The following is a 19,197-nucleotide window of genomic DNA, read 5'->3' on the forward strand; positions in this document are numbered from 1 at the left end:
CATTTGGCCCATCGAGTCTGCACCGTCAGCAATCCCACCAAGGTCCTATCCCCGTAACCCCACAAATTTACCCTGTTGACCCTCCCCCCAACATTAAGGGTCAATTTAACATGGCTAATCAACCTAAACTACACTTCGGGTAACATTTTTCAAAATTCCTGCATTTGGAACAGATTTGGGGGGGTGTGAATATTTCTATTGTTCTTTCATGGGATGTGGGCGTCATTGGCAAGGCCAGCATTTATTGCCCATCCCTAATTGCCCTCGAGAGATGCCACCCTCTTCCCGCTGCAGCCAATGTGGTGCACAGTGCTGAAGAACTTCCAGGGGGAATGTAAGGTGATATAATTCCAAGTCGGGATGGTGTGTGACTTGGAGAGGAAATTTGTGGGTGACGGTATATCCAAGTGTCTGCTGCCCTTGCCCTTCTCGGTGGGTCATGGGTTGGGAAGTTGCTGTGGTGCACCTTGTAGATGGCACACAGACCTTGAGAGATGCCCACAGCTCTTCAAGGCATGGATTGCCCCACAGTGGGGCAGAATGGTGGCACAGTGGTTCGCACTGCTGCCTCACAGCTCCAGGGACCTGGGTCGATTCCCAGCTTGGGTCACTATCTATGCGGAGTCTGCACATTCTCCCCGTGTCTGCGTGGGTTTCCTCCGGGTACTCCAGTTTCCTCCCACAGTCCAAAGACGTGCTGGTTAAGTTTTAGCATTGGCACTGCTAAATTCTCCCTCGGTGTATCCAAACAGGCGTTGGAGTGTGGCGACTGGGGGATTTTCACAGTAACTTCATTGCAATGTTAATGTAAGTCTACCTGTGACACTAAGCTTAAATAAGTAACTTAGAAGAAACCCATAAACGAATTTCAGAAGCAAAAAGGGGGCAGATTGTAAATATATTGTAGACACAGAGGGAGACATCATCTCTTGGACTATACTGCAGAAATGTATTTTAATCTCACACCCCTTAACTATTTCAAACCTCAGATAAATGTGGATTTTTTTTTGCTATTTGAGTGAGCGCGGCTCCCAGCAATGAGCTGGTGGGGACGGTTTAACAGACAAGCCAACGATTCATGTGACTCGGAAACAGGAACTAGTATCATTGTGTAAGAGGGAGGATTAAGATTAACTGAGCTGCTGCCGCTGCAGGATGGGAATCCGCCCGTGGAGCGTTACCTGCCTCTTGCTGCCTTTGCTAAGATCTCTCAGCGCTGCTGGCTGGGGAGCCCCCCAGCAGACATGGCCAGTGCCTTACAGGTAAGCTGCAGCCCAGGTTGAACTCGCTTTGGTTCCAAAGCCCCGGGCAACGCGGAAGCGATCCCTCGAGGGCTGCAGAGGCGTTGAAAATAAGTTGCAGAGTTGGAAATGAAACTCTAGTAAAAGCACAGATATTATTTCTTTGCAGTGACCTGCTGTTTGGGATAAGTAATGGTGCTGCCACTGGCAATGTGAAACCATTCCACCCCCTCTGGGGGGGGGGGGGGCCTTTAAAGGTTCAGTTTCTTCATTTAGAAGAAAACTTTGTGTCGCCTCTTGAATGTAAAACAACCTAGGGCATTCCACTGGCGATTTATAAAAGAGAGATGGGGACAGATGGCCAATTGTTTGTTCAAAGAGGTAGATTTAAAGGATCATAGAGACTGTGGGTAGGCCAGTGATTGCAACTGGACTTGTACACAGCACATACTAGAAACACTCTGGGTCTGATGATGTCTGTGGAGAGTAAAACTGAGTTCACATGTCGGGGTGAGGAATTTTTGTCTGAACAAAGAACAACCCAGCACGGGAAACAGGCCCTTTGGCCCAACGAGCCCGCGCCGCCGTCTTAAAGCATTAACCTACACCTACCTTGACCCGTGTGTATGCATATAAGAACATAAGAAATAGGAGCAGGAGTAGGCCATCTAGCCCTTCGAGCCTGCCCCGCCATTCAATAAGATCATGGCTGATCTGTCGGGGCTCAGTTCCACATTCCCGCCCTCTCCCCATAACCCTTAATCCCCTCGCTTATCAAAAACCCATCAACCCGCGTCTTAAAAATATTTAGCGAGGCAGCCTCCACCACTTCAACGGACAGAGAATTCCAGAGATTCACCACCCTTTGAGTGAAGAAGTTCTTCCTCAACTTCGTTCTAAACCGCCCCCCCTTTATCTTGAGGCTGTGCCCCCGAGTCCTACTGTCCTTTCTGAGCAGGAAGAGTCTCTCCACCTCTATCCTATCCATCCCATTCATCATCTTATACGTCTCAATGAGATCTCCCCTCATTCTTCTAAACTCTAACGAGTACAAGCCTAGTTTATTCAGCCTCTCCTCATAGCTCAACCCCCTCAACTCCGGTATCAGCCTAGTAAACCTCCTCTGCACTCCCTCCAAGGCCAAAATATCCTTGCGTAAGTACAGCGACCAAAACTGCACACAGTACTCCAGCTGCAGCCTTATCAATGCCCTATACAGCCACAGCAAGACCTCCCTACTTTTATATTCAATCCCCCTCGCTATGAAGGCCAGCATCCCATTAGCCTTCCTGACCACCTGCTGCACCTGCAGGCTGGGTTTTTGCGATTCATGCACAAGGACCCCGAGGTCCCTCTGCACCGTCGCCTGCTGCAGTTTTTCGCCACGTAAGAAATAGTCCTTCCTACCATTATTCCTACCAAAGTGGACCACCTCGCACTTGCCAACATTAAATTCCATTTGCCATTTCCTGGCCCATTCGCCCAGCCTATCTAGATCCTTCTGCAGACTCTCCACACCCTCCGCACAATTTGCCGTTCCACCAATCTTGGTGTCATCAGCAAATTTCGACACCATACACTCGGTTCCCTCCTCCAGATCATCTATATAAATGGTAAATAGCTGAGGCCCCAGCACCAACCCCTGGGGCACTCCACTAGTCACCAACCGCCAATCCGAATAGCACCCATTAACCCCCACTCTCTGCCTCCTTTTTGACAACCAATCCTCTATCCACGCTAACACCCTACCCCCAACTCCATGTCCCCGACCTTCTGCAATAACCTCTTGTGAGGTACCTTGTCAAACGCCTTCTGAAAATCCAGAAAGGCCACATCCACCGGCTCCTCTCTATCCACCGCCCTAGACACATCCTCATAGAACTCCAATAAATCTGTCAGACACGACTTCCCCTTAACGAAACCGTGCTGCGTCTGCTCTATCAAGCAATTCCCCTCAAGATGCCTTGCTATTTCCTCCTTGATGACGGATTCTAACATTTTACCTACAACAGACGTTAAACTAACCGGCCTATAATTCCCTGCCTTTTGCCTGGCACCCTTCTTAAACAACGGCGTAACATTAGCCGCTTTCCAATCTTCCGGCACTTCCCCAGAATCCAGCGACGTCTGGAAAATAACCACCAAGGCATCCACTATCACCTCCGCCATTTCTTTATGGTACCCCTATTGTAACCAGATTCAGGGGAGAATAGTTTAGGGACAATTTGTTACACCAATCAGCCTAAGAGCACATCTTTGGGGTGTGGGAGGAAACCGGAGCACCCGGAGGAAACCCACGCAAGCACGGGGAGAATGCGCAAACTCCCACAGACACAGGCCCAAATCCATGTATCTGCACAGCTAGCAGTGATAGTCACTGAGCTGTTGTGGTGCCCATCTGCTGGTCCAGTTTTAAGCACACACAACGACGCGAAGTACTAGGCCACTCAAAACATCTAAGAGCAGCCCACTCACGACCCCCAAGTGCATGCTCATCGTTAGACAACAAGGTGGACTGACACACCTGCGGATTAAGAGACAAGACATTAACACGTAGCATTACATTTCCAGTAACGTCCCGAGGCTCTGACCCTTTTTAAAACCGTCTCCTATAACCCTCCATCCCTGTTTCATTCATGTGCCTATCTAAGTAAACCTTAAACAAGTCCAGCATGCCTGCCTCCACCACCTTACTTGGTCTGGTCTGAAACAGTCACTATTTACGTTCCAGAACCCCAGCATCTACAGTATTTTAAGGGTGGCACGGTGGTTAGCCCTGCTGCCTTACAATGCCAGGGACCTGGGTTTGATTTCCAGCTTGGGTCACTGTCTGTGTGGAATCTGCATGTTCTCTCCATGTCTGCATGGGTTTCCTTCGGGTGCTCTGGTTTCCTCCCATAGTCTGAAAGACCATAGAATATTACAGCACAGAAACAGGCCTTTTGGCCCTTCTTGGCTGTGCTGAACCATTTTTCTGCCTAATCCCACTGACCTGCACTTGGACCATATCTCTCCACACCCCTCTCATCCATGTACCTGTCCAAGTTTTTCTTAAATAATAAGTGAGCCCGCATTTACCACTTCATCTGGCAGCTCATTCCACACTCCCACCACTCTGTGTGAAGAAACCCCCCCCGCCACCCCAATATTCCCTTTAAACTTTTCCCCCTTCAGCCTTAACCCATGTCCTCTAGTTTTTTCTCCCCTAGCCTCAGTGGGAAAAGCCTGCTTGCGTTCACTCTATCTATACCCATCATAATTTTATACACCTCTATCAAATCTCCCCTCATTCTTCTACGCTCCAGGGAATATAGTCCTAACTTAGTCCTTTCTCTGTAACTCGGTTTCTCAAGTCCTGGCAACATCCTTGTGAACCAGACGTGCTGGTTAGGTGCATTGGCCATATTAAATTCTCCCCCAGTGTACCCGAGCTGGCGCTGGAGTGTGGTGACTCGGGGACTTTCACAGAACTTCATTGCAGTGTTAACGTAAGCCTACTTGTGACTCTAATAAATAAAGTTAAACTTCAAAAAATTCTTGACACCTGGATTTCTATTTAAAGAGGAGACATTTAACTTTTGAAAAGCAAAGTAGAAGCTTACAATGAATCATAGAATCCCTAAAGCGCAGAGGCAGGCCATTCAGTCCATCAAGTCTGCACCAATTCTCCAACACAGCATCTTACCCAGTCCCTATCCCCGTAACCCCATGTATTTACCCTGCTAATCTCCCTAACTTGCACATCTTGGGACACCCAAGGTGCAGTTTAGCAAAGCTAATCAAGCAAATGGAATTGAGGTGGCAGTGAACTGTGTGACTGTGGAACGTAGTGCTTGTTAGAACTGGCAATTTGGTATTCAGCTGCCCTATGTGTCGGGGTGAAAGTGGAGATGCTATCAGAGTACGTTTATTTTTCCCCAGTGGGGCCCATCGTATCAAGGAATATCAGAAGTGCTCTCATGATCATAATTACTGATATGTGTTGTAATGGTTTTTCTCCAAGTCTTGCTTCGAAAGAAACAGCAATTGTCCAAATTAACAAAAGGCCTTTGTTCACTCAGCTCCCTAGTTACCAACTCCATCCCCCTCTCTGGCAACGTTCTGTGTTCAAGTGTGTGCTCATAACCTTTTGTGTTTCATTTGATTCCGAGGTGAGTTCCTGACCTTGTATTCACGCCATTGCTCCATCTGTAACACTGCCTATTCCCACCTCCGTAACATCACCTAACTTCATCCCTTACTCAACTCGCCTGCTCCTGAAGCTCTCGCTCTTGTCTTCTTTATCTCTGGGCTTAACTATTCCTTGTGCTCCTTACTGGTCTCCCACATTCTGCCTTCCATAAGCTTGATGTCATCCAAAACTCTGCTGCCTCTGCCTTACCTCGTAGCCAGTCCCTTTCCTGTTTTGCTGCTGTGCTCCATAAAACTATAAAGCTTAAAGTTTATTAGTTGCAAGTAAGACTTACATTAACACTGCAATGAAGTTACTGTGAAATTCCCCTTAAAAATGTAGGAGCAACATGTTCATTCAGCCCATTGAGTTTGTTCCACCTTTCAGTAAGATCATTGACTGATCTGATGTATTTTTCAGCTCCACTTTCCTGCCTTATTCCGATAACCTTCGATTCCCTTGCTGATTAAAAATCTATCCATCTCAGCCTTGAACGTACTTAACAACCCAAACTTCTTGGCCTTTGGCTAAGATCAAGTGTAGTATCGACATGCTGTGCTTGATTGAAGTCATTAGGTTACATTTTAGCTTCATTTGAAGCAATTTTTAAAAGCGGCATCTCAGCCTTTTGGCTAAGATGCAAATAGGATCAAGCCTTGGAGGAGGAGCTACACCTACTCCAATCAGCTTGGATCGTGTAGATCAAGCCCCAGTCGGGAGGTGAGAGCCCTGTCTTGTCAGCTTGGATCAGGAATGTCTCAACTTGTTGAGACTCTGAATTGGACTTGATTTTGAATTGGAATAAAAACAACATAACCCAACCTCTACAGCCCTCTGTGGTAAAGAATTCAACACCTTCACTACCCTCCGACAAGAAATTCTTCCTCATCTCTGTCTTAAACTGGTGACTCGCTACTCTGAGGTTATTCTTTCTGGTCTTAGACTCTCCCACAAGGGAAGACAGCCTCTCAGCGTCCACCCTGTCAAGGATTCTGAGAATACTACATGTCATAGAATTCTACAGTGCAGAAGGAGGCTATTCAGCCCATTGAGCCTGCACCGACCACAATCCCACCCAGACCCTATCCCCATAACCCAATGCATTTACCCTAGCTAGTCCCCCTGACACTAGGGGCAATTACATGGCCAATCCACCTAATCCACACATCTTTGCACTGTGGGAGGAAACCAGAGCACCTGGAGGAAACTCTCGCAGACGTGGGGGGAATGTGCAAACTCCTCACAGACAGGGATTCGAACCCAGGTCCCTGGCGTTATGAGGCAGCAGTGCTAACCACCGTGCTGCCCAATGTCTCAATGAGGTTGCCTCTCATTCTTCTAAACTCCAATGAGCACAGACCCAACCTACTCAACCCCCTTGTAGGAAAATCCTAGGGATCAACCCAGTGAACCTTCTCTGGACTGCCTCCAGTGCTAGTGTATCTTTCCTTTGATAAGGGGACCAAAATTGTTCACAGTATCCTAGGTGTGGTCTAACTAGCGCCTTGTATAGTTTTAGAAAAGTTTACCTATTTTTGCACTTGTTTGAAATAAAGGCTAACATTTCTTTTGCCTTCCCTATTCCCCAGTTCACTTCCATGCTAGCTTATTCTGATCTATACAGAAGGACCCCAAATCCCTCGGTGCTGCAGCTTTTTGACTTCTTTTTCCATTTAAATAATGTTCAGCTCCTTTATTCTTTCTACCAAAGTGCATAACTTCCTAGGTTACATTCCATTTGCCAAGTTTTTGCCCACTTGCTTAACCTGTTTATATCCCTCTGTTGGCTCATTGACTGAGAATGGCACTTAAGCAAGTCTTCATTTTAATGTTCTCTTCCATCTTTTCAAATCTTGGTGGCCTCTGGTTGCAATCTCCTTTGGTCCCGTAACTTTTTGAGATATCTGCCCCCTCTAATTCTAGTCTTTCTAGTGAGTTGATCCAGAGTTTGGGGTCTAGGCAACTGAAGGCACGGTCACCAATGGTGGATCAATTAGAATTCAGGATTCACTGTTCCAATTCTGGTCTCTTGTGTATCTCCAATTTTAATTGTTCTGCTATAGGTGGCTATTCTGTCAACTGCCTAGTCGCCGAGCTCTGGGAAAAGCCTTTTTACACCTCTTTGACCAAGCTCTTGGTCATCTAACCTACTGTCTCCAAATGTAGTTTGGTTTTATCAAACCTCTGTGAAGCACATTGGGACATTACACTGTGTTTCTGTCCACATTGCTGTTGTGCACTACACACATCAGTGACAAAGGAAAAGAAGATGTGTGCTGGTGGATAAAACTTGACATTGTGCGTGAGGTGTCCTGGACCAAGAATCAAACTATTTAGCATAGGAGAAAGATCGGATTTGACAACTTCCCAAAGCCCATGAATAAGGCAAGGAAAATGTTCTGCCCTTATGTGGGGTTCGCTAATTTCACATTGCTTGAAGTGCTTTTAAAAGTGAGTAATTTAAGATCACAAAAGGCTAGAAGTTCTAAATCTACACTTGGCCAGATGGCTGTGCCAAATCTGGAATCATTCATGGAGTTATCACCATGTGATCCTGTTTCTGGCCTCTTTGTCCTCTTAAATAGTTGACTGTCTCCATCCCCAGCAATTAACTAATTGACAAAATCCCTTACAAATTGGAAACGAATCTTGTGCCCTTGAGTTGAGTGTTTACGAGAGTGAGCTTTAATTACTGGATCTCCAGGATAATGCAGGAGAGTCGTCAATTGGACTCAGCCACAAGATTGACTCCTTCCTGAGGTACTCTCCGCAGGACTGCGGCTCACCTGCCCCTGATGATAGATCACCCGACCATGATTTTTTATTTTCAACCTTCTCTCCCTCAGAAGTGTTCTCGCGTAAAGTTGTAAAATTAATTTACATTGCAATACTTAGCCACCAAATTTTGTCTTGACGTTTGATGGCATTTTGCCTGTTGTCATCATTATCTTTACAGACGATTTGACCACCGGCCCAAACCGGATCCATTCTGTCAGCCCATTTACCCATTCTGCCCCACAGGCTCTCCTGACGGGGCGATCCCTCGGATGAATGACCAGGACGTTATAGAAGTTTATCGGCTTCAGACTCCGGTTTGGGAGTTCAAATATGGAGACCTGCTTGGACATTTTGTGAGTTTTTAATCCTTTTTCTTTGGTAATGACCCAACAAACGTACTGTCTGCATGGCAATCCGGTGCAAATTTTGCAGTTGTCAGAACAAGGCTAACTTTGATATTGCTGTTTATTTCCAGTATGAAAGGAAATATATGGGTATGTGTACTTGAGTATCAAGGATGTCACATCACTTACCACTACACTAGGCTGTGAACTGAACTGCCAGTGTATCATTCTGTGGGACGTGACGAGATGTAAATACATTGGGTGTCAGCTCCAGCATCTGTGTAAAACTGAGATCGTCTCTGAACTTCACAGGACAAAACAGTAACCCTGACACTAAAATGTGCTGCGACTTTTAAACTCGGTGTTCCCGAGCTCTTTTTTTAATCCAAATAGTTTGGGACGTCTTTCGGGTGTGTGAGGAGTACTGTGTGTTTCCCCTTTCAGGTTACAAGGGAGAGACTAGTATCTGCTGAAACTCCCAGTGCTGGCCTGGATAAAGTGCAGTACACGGGCAGGAGTATGGTGGAGATCACGTAATGATGGTTTGGAGAGTTGTGGCTGCCCATCTTATTATTTGTGCGGGGACTCTCGATCACTTTGAGGGTTTCTGCTATTGCAATTGATTAGAATCACGCCGTTGAATTGCAGTCACGGATGGACCTTTTTCTGTTGCAACATATGTGCTAAGATGCATGCACGAAAATGAGCGGTGTGAAACCGCACAACAAGATGCATATTAACTTTCTAGCAACTGCATAATCAGATTGCAGGTATAGCTTTATAATGTGATTGATGTAGTCATACTGGAGTTAACACCAAATGTAGGACATAACCACTAGGTTCAGTTTCTGACTTGGGTCATTGACTACGCAGAGTCTGCACATTCCCCCTGTGTCTGTACGGGTTTCCTCCCACTGTCCGAAAGACTTGCTGATTAGGTGCATTGGCCATGCTAAATTCTCCCTGAGTGTACCCGAACAGGCACCAGAAGATGGCGACCAGGGGATTTTCACAGTAACTTCATTGCAGTGTTGATGTTTCAAGTTTCTTTATTTATTAGTGTCACAAGTAGGCTTAAATTAACACCACAATGAAGTTACTGTGAAAATCCCTTAGTTGCCACACGCCGGAACCTGTTTAAGTGCAACGAGAATCAATTCAGATGGTCAGTGCACCTAATCAGCACGTCTTTTGGACTGTCGGAGGAAACCGGAGCAAACCCACGCAGACACGGGGAGAATGTGCAGACTCCGCACAGACAGTGACCACTGCCGGGAATCAAACACAGGTTCCTGGCACTGTGAGGCAGCAGTGCTAACCACTGTCACCATGCTGCCCCCCCACTTGTAATAAACTTTAAAGATGTCATGGGATGTACATGCCTACTATGCAGCGTTACCTTTCATTAAACCTCAAATTGTACTCCAATTTGCAACCACAAGAATGCAAGTTTCCTACAGAATTCTCAGTGCACTTGCTGGATATCACTTACTTAAGAATATATCAGGGGAATCTTCCAAATAGGTAGAGTTGGGGCAGTTATTTAAGATTTACCTTAGCGATGAGATGACAATTGATTTGAGTTTCTTCTTCTCTCTCCGTCCCCCCCGTCCCCCGTCCCCATCGCAGCATATCATGCATGATGCCATTGGTTTCCGGAACATTCAGACAGGCAAAAACTATACCATGGAGTGGTATGAACTCTTTCAGCTTGGGAACTGCACCTTCCCACATCTCCGACCGGGAATTAAGGCTCCTTTCTGGTGCAATCAAGGAGCCGCATGTTTCTTTGAGGGGATAGATGACTTACACTGGAAGGAAAATGGTTCCTTGGTCAAAGTATCTGAAATAACTGGTAAGCTTGTTCACTGACACACCTCAGTGTGCCAAGATCAGTTGGCTGTTCCAGAGGTTACTTTCATTAACCTACCCTTGAAAAGGTTCACGTGATTAAAGGATGGTATTTAGAATAGGCTCATTAGCGTACAGAAAATTAATCTGCAGTTTAAAAGCAACAGAAGGTCAACAAAACGCAATGCATTTAAAAATGCAAGCATGAACGTAATTCAGTTTAAACTGCAGTTCCGTCCATTTGAACAAAATTGCCATTTGAAACATCCTGCGTGGAAGGCAGTTCTCGGCAGAAACAATATTACAAAGTATACAGGTTGTTAATATTTATGTTGAAATCCACTTTTTTTCCTACCAGTCTCTGCTGGTGTTGAGAGAAAGCATTGAAATTTAGGTCCCTTCCACATTCTTTAAATCTTGCAATATCCATGATAATTGGCAACATGCCATTTTGTCACAGGTTCCCTAACTGGGGGGAGGTTTAACATACCCTGAGAATGTGCAGCTGGATTGTGGCAAGGATCTTGTGGTTTTGTCACACTTAGGCCTTGTGCGTTCCTGGGAGGGGTTCATTCCTGGATTGCACCGAGAAAGATTTCCTGTTGCTTGTGCTAACTTGGAGCTTTACGGTGTGAATTAAGCTGCTTACGGTGGGTTTGTCTGTGCATGGGTTGTTTATCTGTTCTATGGGGCTAGCGGACCATGGGTGGAGGGGGGAGGACTGGTGGTGTTAAAATGGCGGCGTGGGCTCGTTGGGCCGAAGGGCCTGTTTCCTGGGCTGTTTTGTTCTTTTGTTCTTTTTTTTGTTCTTTTTGGAATACCAACATCACAGCAGCAGAGCACAGGTCACACACAAACCTGAAAGCAACATGTGCTTGTTACAATCCATTGTAGCTAAAGGTTTGCATGCTGGTGCTACATAGCCACTGCTGATCCTGCCCTTGTGTACATTAACACTGTTAAAGAAAGTCTGCCCCTGTACATTGAATACCTGGAAGATCCATTGTAGCAGTGGGGTACAGTGTAACCAGATTCTATATACAGATGCATGTAGCATCCAGATACAACAATCCTGCAGAAAGTTTACCTTCAGTTAATGAACCCCAAACAATGTTTATTTATTAGTCACAAGTAGGCTTACATTCACACCGCAGTGAAGTAACTGTGAAAATCCCCTGGTTATCCCTGAATGTAGGAGAATGAGGGGTGACCTTATTGAGGGGTATAAAATCATGAGGGAATGAACGCATATAGTCTTTTTCCCAGGGAAGGGGAATGGAAAGCTAGAGGAGAAAGATTTAAAAGGGATCTGAGGGGCAACTTCTTCACGCAAAGGGTGGTGCGTATATGGAACGAGCTGCCAGAGAAAGTGATTGAGACACATTCAAGATCCACATTTTAAAATAAATTAAAACACAACTTGTATTTCATTTAAAGATCAAATGAAGTGATGTGAAGCATGTGATTAAAATCTTCCACCCACCCATTGTCATAATGTCTGTATTTTACAATTTGAACCATGTCCAGCAGCTTCAATACTATTCGTCCATTTTTAAAGATTTCTACGATTTTAGAATTCAAATGTAATTGGGGCTCAGAATGTTTAAAATATCTTGTCTTTGCACAATACAACAACTTTTCAAAAGTTATTCAAAGGCATTTTGGATAAGTACACAGATGGGAAACGATTAGAGGGTTATGGGCTAAACGTGGGCACTTGGGAGGGTACCATGGACCGAATGGCCTGATTGTATGCTGTATTGTTCTATGACCCTAGTCCCAGTAGATATTTAAATTCTGATCTTGCAATTTAAAAGCCTGCCAAACATTTCGATTTAGATTTCGCTTGAACATCTATGAATATACATAATTTTAGGGAGCTTGTTTTATCATTTGTAACTCTTTGTTTCTCTGTTTACTCAGGTAAAATTTTCAACAAACTGGCCGTGTGGGTGAAGGAGGATAACAGAACTGGAATATATTACGAGACATGGACTGTTCAATCTGATCCTTCTCCCAATGCCACCGTGTGGTTCAAATCTTACGACTGTTCAGCATTTGTATTGAGAACTTACCAGACACTGTTTAAATTGGGTGCCGTCTTTAAGAGCCCGATACAAACCAACTACACCAGAATATTTCTGTACAGTGGCGAGCCAACCTACCTTGGGAATGATACCACCATCTTTGGGCCACACAGTAACAAAACTTTAGGGGAAGAAATTACTTCCTTTTATTTTCCGTTTAGACCACCACATTCAGCGAAGGAGTTGGTAATAAGTCTGTTGGAAATAGTCGATAAGGTTATACTGGAGAAAACCTTTTACCTTTATTTCAATTTTGAGTATTGGTACTTACCAATGAAACAGCCCTATGTTAGAATAACATATGAAGAAATTCCTCTGCCATCTAAAAATAAATTGACAGGTGCTTAGCAAGATGTGCAGAAGAAAATCACTTTTTGTATGTCATCTGTAACATTGCCTACTTCTGTAAGTGCAATTATTTAATATTTTGTTTTGATATACAGTCCCTCCAGCTCAGGCTATTGATTGATTAACTTTTATCAAATGGAGCTGTGTAAGCATTCTGAGCAGTATTAGAATTTACAGGGTTAATGTTTAACGATAGAGGTTAAATACACCAGGAATTACCCTGCTGGGGCTAGACAAGGGGGTGGGGGAGGAATCCTGTTGTGAATCATGATGTTTTGGGAATGAATGAGTGGCACAGGTTTTAAGTCGGTCCGCCTTGTTGTCCAACGAGGGGCATACACGCGATGGTTCGTACTAGGGCTGCTCTTGGATGTCCGAGAATAGCCTAGTACTTCATGTCGTCAGTGTGCGCTTAAACTGGACCAGATGCTGGGCAAGACGACAGCTCAGTGACTATCACTGTTTGCTGTGCAGACACATGGATTTGGGCCGGTGTCTGTGGGAGTTTGCGCATTCTCCCCGTGCTTGCGTGGGTTTTCTCCGGGTGCTCCGGTTTCCTTCCACACCCCGAAGATGTGCTATTAGGCTGATTGGAGGTAATAAATTGTCCCTAAATTAGTTTCCCTCAATGTGGAATGCCATAAGCATAGATAAGGGTCATGGGTGGAGGGGGGACTGGTAATGTTAAAATGGCGGCATGGGCTCGTTGGGCCGAAGGGCCTGTTTCCTGGGCTGTTTTTGTTCTTTGTTCTTTTTGTTCACAGTAGTAGCAGTGCTGCCTCAGCGCCAAGGACCTGGGTTCAATTCTGGTCTTGGGTGATCATCTGTGTGTTGTTTGCATGTTCTCTCTGTATCTGCTTGAGTTTGCTCCCACAGCCCAAAGATGTGTGGGTTGGGTGGATTGGCCATGCTTAATGGATGGGGTTATGGGTATGGGGGAAATTGGCCTGGGTAAGATGGTCTTTAGGAGAGTTAGTGCAGGCTCGATGGCCTCAAATAATCTCAAATGCACAGAAGACATTCCCACCTTTGTTGTATGTGGGCTGGGTTAGACATGGTATCAATCACTATCGATATGAATTCCCAAGTAAAGTTGTAGCTGTTTTGTATTAGCTGAAGATCAGAAGGTCATCCACACTGAATAGACACAATTAGTTTGGCTCGATGAACTTTGACTCGTACAGCGTACCATAAAGTTTATCTGTACTAAGCATTTGCATTCCTTCTGTAATTATGTTGTGTTAAATACTTTGCCAATTTACATTATACATTATTTGAACTTTGGTTAATCTGCCAAAAATTGTCTGGACTTACCCAAGCAGTCCATATCACTAAGGTTTTTTTTATAGTGGATTCCTTTTTATATTGTGAATATTACAAATTCAGTATCTTTGTGTGGTTAAATACATTTATTCTGTACTTTTCTGAGGCAGGCTCTTTTATTTATTGCAAGTACTCCAGCTGTGACCAGAATAATAATTACTTGTCTTTCTATTCTATATTTCACAGAAATACATAACCAGAACTCCAATAAGAGCAATACTGCTCGCCAGGACACTTGTACTTTGGTCAAATTCCTTAGCGTGGCTTTAGCTGTAGAGAGAAGGAAGGGCTTGTGACTACGCACTCTCACCACCACCCCCCCCCCCCCCCCCCCCCCAAGCTGTTTTCACACAATCTCAAAGGCAAGGAGCATCCAAGGCATCGAGGTAATTTGGCAGCTGCAGTGGGATAGCCAATAGAGCATTTCTTTGCTTTCGCCCTTTGCCACAGTCCGTATTGCATTACTATTGTGCCACATCCACCGAAAATACCAAACAGTTGTAGGTGTTGCCCTTCATGCCGTAATGGAAGTTGGTTTGCTTACCCCACTTTGAAGTAGAGGTTAACAGGGTTCACCACAAAAAGGGGTGGGTGGGACTTTACGTGAAAGACTGTAGATCCAGCGGGGACTCTAATCAGAGATCGGTCTCCTTTTCACTAATGCGGCATTAGTTAGGACTCTTCTGATAAACAAGATGAGAGTCATTTCACAATCATTCAATCTTCACTAATACTTAATGAGTATTATTGTCTCTCTGAACCACAAACTTTTTAAGTAACACTTTTAGAAGACAATCTAACCAGTGTTCTCACAACTTCAGTCAGACTCTCCGCAATCCAGTTTCAACCTTAACCGAGTGCTGGTCCCTAACATAATTACATCAAGGTTTCTGAAAACCGATTATTATAAGAATAGTACTTTCAATTCAGCTCAAGTTCACTCAATTGAGCTGCCTTTTGTTGTGTATATAAACTGTATATCAACTGTAAACTCCACATCATATATAAACTGAACAGCAATCATTTGAAACCAGTTGTTGTGGTAATCATCTGAACACCTTTTCAGTTGAAATAAGCATAGTTCAATAATTTTGATGCGTCAGTGATCAATAATTGATTACAATGCTCAATTACTGTTATGCACCAATGATTTTGCATTTGGATTTATGCAGATGAGTTTACATGGTAAATCGAGCATAACTTCACTGCATTTGCCTCAAGCAGAAACTCAAGTTTCTGATTGCTCTGGAACATGTTGTTAATGATCCTTGCCTTTTCCACACCAACAATCAGTGGGTCAGAACTCCCTGGAGTGGCGTGATGGAGAAGCTATGTCCAAACACATGCTTGTTGGCAGAATGTAAATATCTATCACGATTTAATCTAAATGTGCCCTCTACTTTTTTAAAATTCATTCACAGGATGTATTGCCCATCCCTAATTGCCCTTCAACTGAAGTTGAGTTTAACTATTTCACCTTTTTAAATCGAGACCTGGTGTGGATCAGGAGTCACATGCACAATGTCAGATTTCCTACCCTAAAAGTCATTAGTGAACCAGATGGGATTTCAGAACAACAATGGTCATCATTACATTCCAGATTTTATTTAATTCAAATTTCACCACCTGCTGTGGTGGGATTCGAACGTGGGTCACAGGATAGGGACATAGGAATTAGGAGCAGAAGTGGGCAAATTCAGCCCTTTTGAACCTGCTCCACCATTCAATCTCTCCCTGGTATCAAATCCACCTCCCCACCTGTTCCCCGTATTCCTCTTTCCATTAGAAATATGTCTATCTCCCTCTTGAAACCATTCAACAATTCAGACTCCACCGCCCTTTGGGATGAGTTCCACAAATTCACCTCTCTCTGCGAGAAGTACTTCCTCCTCATCTCAGTTTTAAATCTACTGCCTCGTAACATGTACCTGTGACCTCTTGTTCTAGATCGCCCCATAAGAGGAAACATTTGTACCAGAATTTTATTGCCTTGCCCACCTGAGGCTCATCCCGCCCAAGGCCAATGGTGAATGCCATTCTGCAAGCCTCGCCCGCTCCGATTCTGGGATGGAAGTGCTGGTAAAATTCTGGCAGTGGTCTACATTTCTTTATCAATCCCTTCTAAACTCCAAGCTCAAACTGTTTAATCTCTCCTCATACGTCAACCCCTTAATTTCCGGAATCAATCTGGTGAACCTCCTCTGAACTATGTCCAATGCCACCACATCCTTCCTCAAATAAGGAGACCAAAACTGGACATAATACTCCAGATGTTGTCTCACCAACACTGCACAATTACATCAACACTTCTTTCCCTGGAGAATTACTCTGGGTCTCTGGATTATTCGTCCAGTGACAGTACCACTATGCCACCACCATGATGCCTAAGCCACCATGATGCAACCAATAATCATCGAATTCCTACAGTGCACAAGGTGGCCATTCGGCCCAGTGAGTCTGCACTGACCACAACCCCACCCAGGCCTTATTCCCGTAACCCCACATATTTACCCTAGCTAATCCCCCTGACACTAGGATCAATTTACCATGGCCAATCAACCACACTGGACTGCGGGAGGGAACTGGAGCACCCGGAGGAAACCCACGCAGGCATAGGGAGACTATGTAAACTCTACACAGTGACCCGAGGCTGGAATTGAACCCTGGTTCTTGGCGCTGTGAGGCAGCAGTGCTAACCACCATGCCACTCTAATATTCTGACTGCCAAATCTCTTTACAGCACATCAAATTAGCTACTCCACATTACCAATAATGCTGTTGTTCAGTGGATTGGAAAGAAGACAGAATGCTTCACCGCCCTTCATGACCTATAAAAATTGGATTCATTTTTGTGCCTTCGCATCACTGACACACAGCAGCAAGAACAGATAGTTTCACAGCTCTCCCACTTATCCAGCTGGCTGTCATCATTTTCAACAACCAATTATAAGGTCATTTAGCTTCAACAGCACTGGAAGCTCACAAAGCTTTTCATCAAGTTATGTATTTAGGGGCCTCTTAAAGCAATATAATATCACAACTATGCAGCTATGCTCCATTCCTTGTAGGATACTTTACCTGGATCACATTAATTAAATCTGAAGACACACAGAGATACTTCTTTAAAAGTGTCCCAGAACGTAACAATTGCTGCCCATAGTGCAATAAAATTGATGAGGGTTTCTAAATTATTTGCTATATCATAGTTTAGAGCTCAATAAATTGAGACAAGTTTATTATGCTTTCTTCACACTATCTGTGATTCTGAATTCCAACACAGGGTGTGGGGGAAAGACATGTTTGCTAATCATTTTGAAGAGCAGTATGTCAAAGGAAATTGATGCATCTCAAATGTTAGATCCGAACCTGGGTAAGCACGCAAAATTTGTGCTCTATGCCTCTTTTTCGGTGCAGATGGGCAGCAGGGTAGCCAGGTAAACATTTCCAAGAACTGGTGTAAAGGATTGAGTACATTTCATTTTCATCGCTAATGATCCTTGAGAAGGTAAATGTTCTATTCAACTTCCACAGACTATCCAGAGCTGTTGGGATTGGGAATTCTAGGATTTCGACCCAGTAAGAGTGAAGAAATGACCATTATAGGTCCAAGTCAGAAAGTTACGCGATTTGGAGGAGAACTTGTATGTGGTGGCATTTCCATTGTGCTTGTGGGGTAGGGCTCACTGATGTGGAAGGTGCTGTCTAAAGAAGCCTTGGTGAGTTGCCGCAGTGAATCTTGCAGCTCAGGCTTGTCCACTGTGTGCTCTGAGGGTCAAATACAGCCTGCAAAGCTCCACTATGCACCCCCTGAACCAGTTTTCAGGATGCTGTTCACACAAGTAAATTTGAATGGAAAAATCCTCATGGAGCAGCTCCTCCAATCACAGGCCCCTTCTCTCCTCTGTTAACTGTTCATAGGATCATATCCACAGCAATGTGGGAAAAAAATTGGTAATTGGAGGAGCAGTGAACAGCAGAGCCATTGAGTTTCGGGTCTTGGGAGCTGAGGACCAGGGAGCCAGACAGTGGAGGCGCAGGACCCAGGGAACAGAGGGCTGGGGAGACCAGGAGTGGTGCCCAGTGAAGAGAAATGCCAGGGCCCAGACAGCAAAGATGCCAGGAGCATAGTACAGGGTATGCAGCGAGGGGTCCAGTCAGGGTGTAGTGCATGAGACATTAGGATTGGGTCCATTGCCATATACTTTCCACTCAGATGCCAAAGGAGAGAAGGTGGTGACAGTATAGGGGTTGATGTGGGGGGAGGTGAGGATGTGTAAAGGGGGATGAAAGTGTGAGGTGCTGGAGGTGGGGGCAGAATGTATCCATACATCTGACTCAGTCACCACCATGCCCTCTCATCTACTGAGTGAGAATAAGTGACAACCCGGAGACTGAGAGCCACAAAAACACACACACACCCTATTACTCTAATATTCATCTTTATTACTCATTGTTTATTTGCTCAGCTAGTTGCCATATTTCATAGAATATACAGTACAGACGCAGGTCCTTCGGCCCAAACTGATTTATGCCAACCAAAATGTCCATCTAAACTAACCTCATTTGCCCCCATATCCCTCTAAACCTTTCCAATACATGCATCTGTCCAAATGCCTTTTAAAATGTTGTGGATGTTCCCTGCCTCAATCACTTCCTCCAGCAGCTCATTCCACATATGTACCACCCTGTGCAAAAAAAAGTTGCTCCTCAGGTTCCCATTAATACCTTCCCCTCTTAACTTAAACCAATACTCACTAGTTCTTAATTCACCGACCCTGGGAAAAAGACTGACTGCATTCACACTTTCCATGCCTCTCATGATCGTATACACCTCTTTAAGATCACCCCTCAGTCTCCAATGGTCCAAAGAAAAAGTCCTGGTCTGTCCAATCTCTCCCTATAACTCAGCCCTTAAGTCCTGGCAATATTCTTGTGAATATCTTGTGTACTCTCTGCAGTTTAATAACGTCTCTTGCATAGCAAGGTGACCAAAACTGAACGCAATATTTTAGTATTAAATTCACCTGTAATGTGCCAAATTTAATCTTTTGAAA

The 19,197-nt window shown here is 44.6% G+C and overlaps 1 protein-coding gene and 1 non-coding gene across 2 annotated transcripts; both read left to right on the forward strand.

Annotated features, from left to right (window-relative positions):
* The first annotated feature begins 1,154 nt into the window (after positions 1-1,154).
* On the forward strand, positions 1,155-14,240 carry cln5 (CLN5 lysosomal BMP synthase). Its single transcript, XM_080198117.1, has 4 exons — positions 1,155-1,262; positions 8,369-8,543; positions 10,164-10,389; positions 12,309-14,240. Exons 1-4 carry the CDS (start codon positions 1,156-1,158, stop codon positions 12,818-12,820), a joined length of 1,020 nt encoding a protein of 339 aa, XP_080054243.1. The 5' UTR covers position 1,155; the 3' UTR covers positions 12,821-14,240.
* Positions 5,921-6,118, forward strand: LOC145349563 (U2 spliceosomal RNA). Its single transcript, XR_013888089.1, has one exon. It is a non-coding gene; the product is annotated as a U2 spliceosomal RNA (small nuclear RNA).
* Positions 14,241-19,197: the final 4,957 nt, after the last annotated feature.

This window comes from Carcharhinus amblyrhynchos, chromosome 10 (assembly GCF_965287045.1).
Source record: "Carcharhinus amblyrhynchos chromosome 10, sCarAmb.v2.hapA, whole genome shotgun sequence".
NCBI classification, from domain to species: domain Eukaryota; kingdom Metazoa; phylum Chordata; class Chondrichthyes; order Carcharhiniformes; family Carcharhinidae; genus Carcharhinus; species Carcharhinus amblyrhynchos.

Bases quoted from the DNA above. Each gene is read 5' to 3' on its own strand.
- cln5 (XM_080198117.1), top strand. From the start codon at position 1,156: ATGGGAATCCGCCCGTGGAGCGTTACCTGCCTCTTGCTGCCTTTGCTA. The intron at 1,263-8,368 runs GTAAGCTGCAGC...TTATCTTTACAG, and splicing joins ACATGGCCAGTGCCTTACAG to ACGATTTGACCACCGGCCCA. The intron at 10,390-12,308 runs GTAAGCTTGTTC...CTGTTTACTCAG, and splicing joins CAAAGTATCTGAAATAACTG to GTAAAATTTTCAACAAACTG.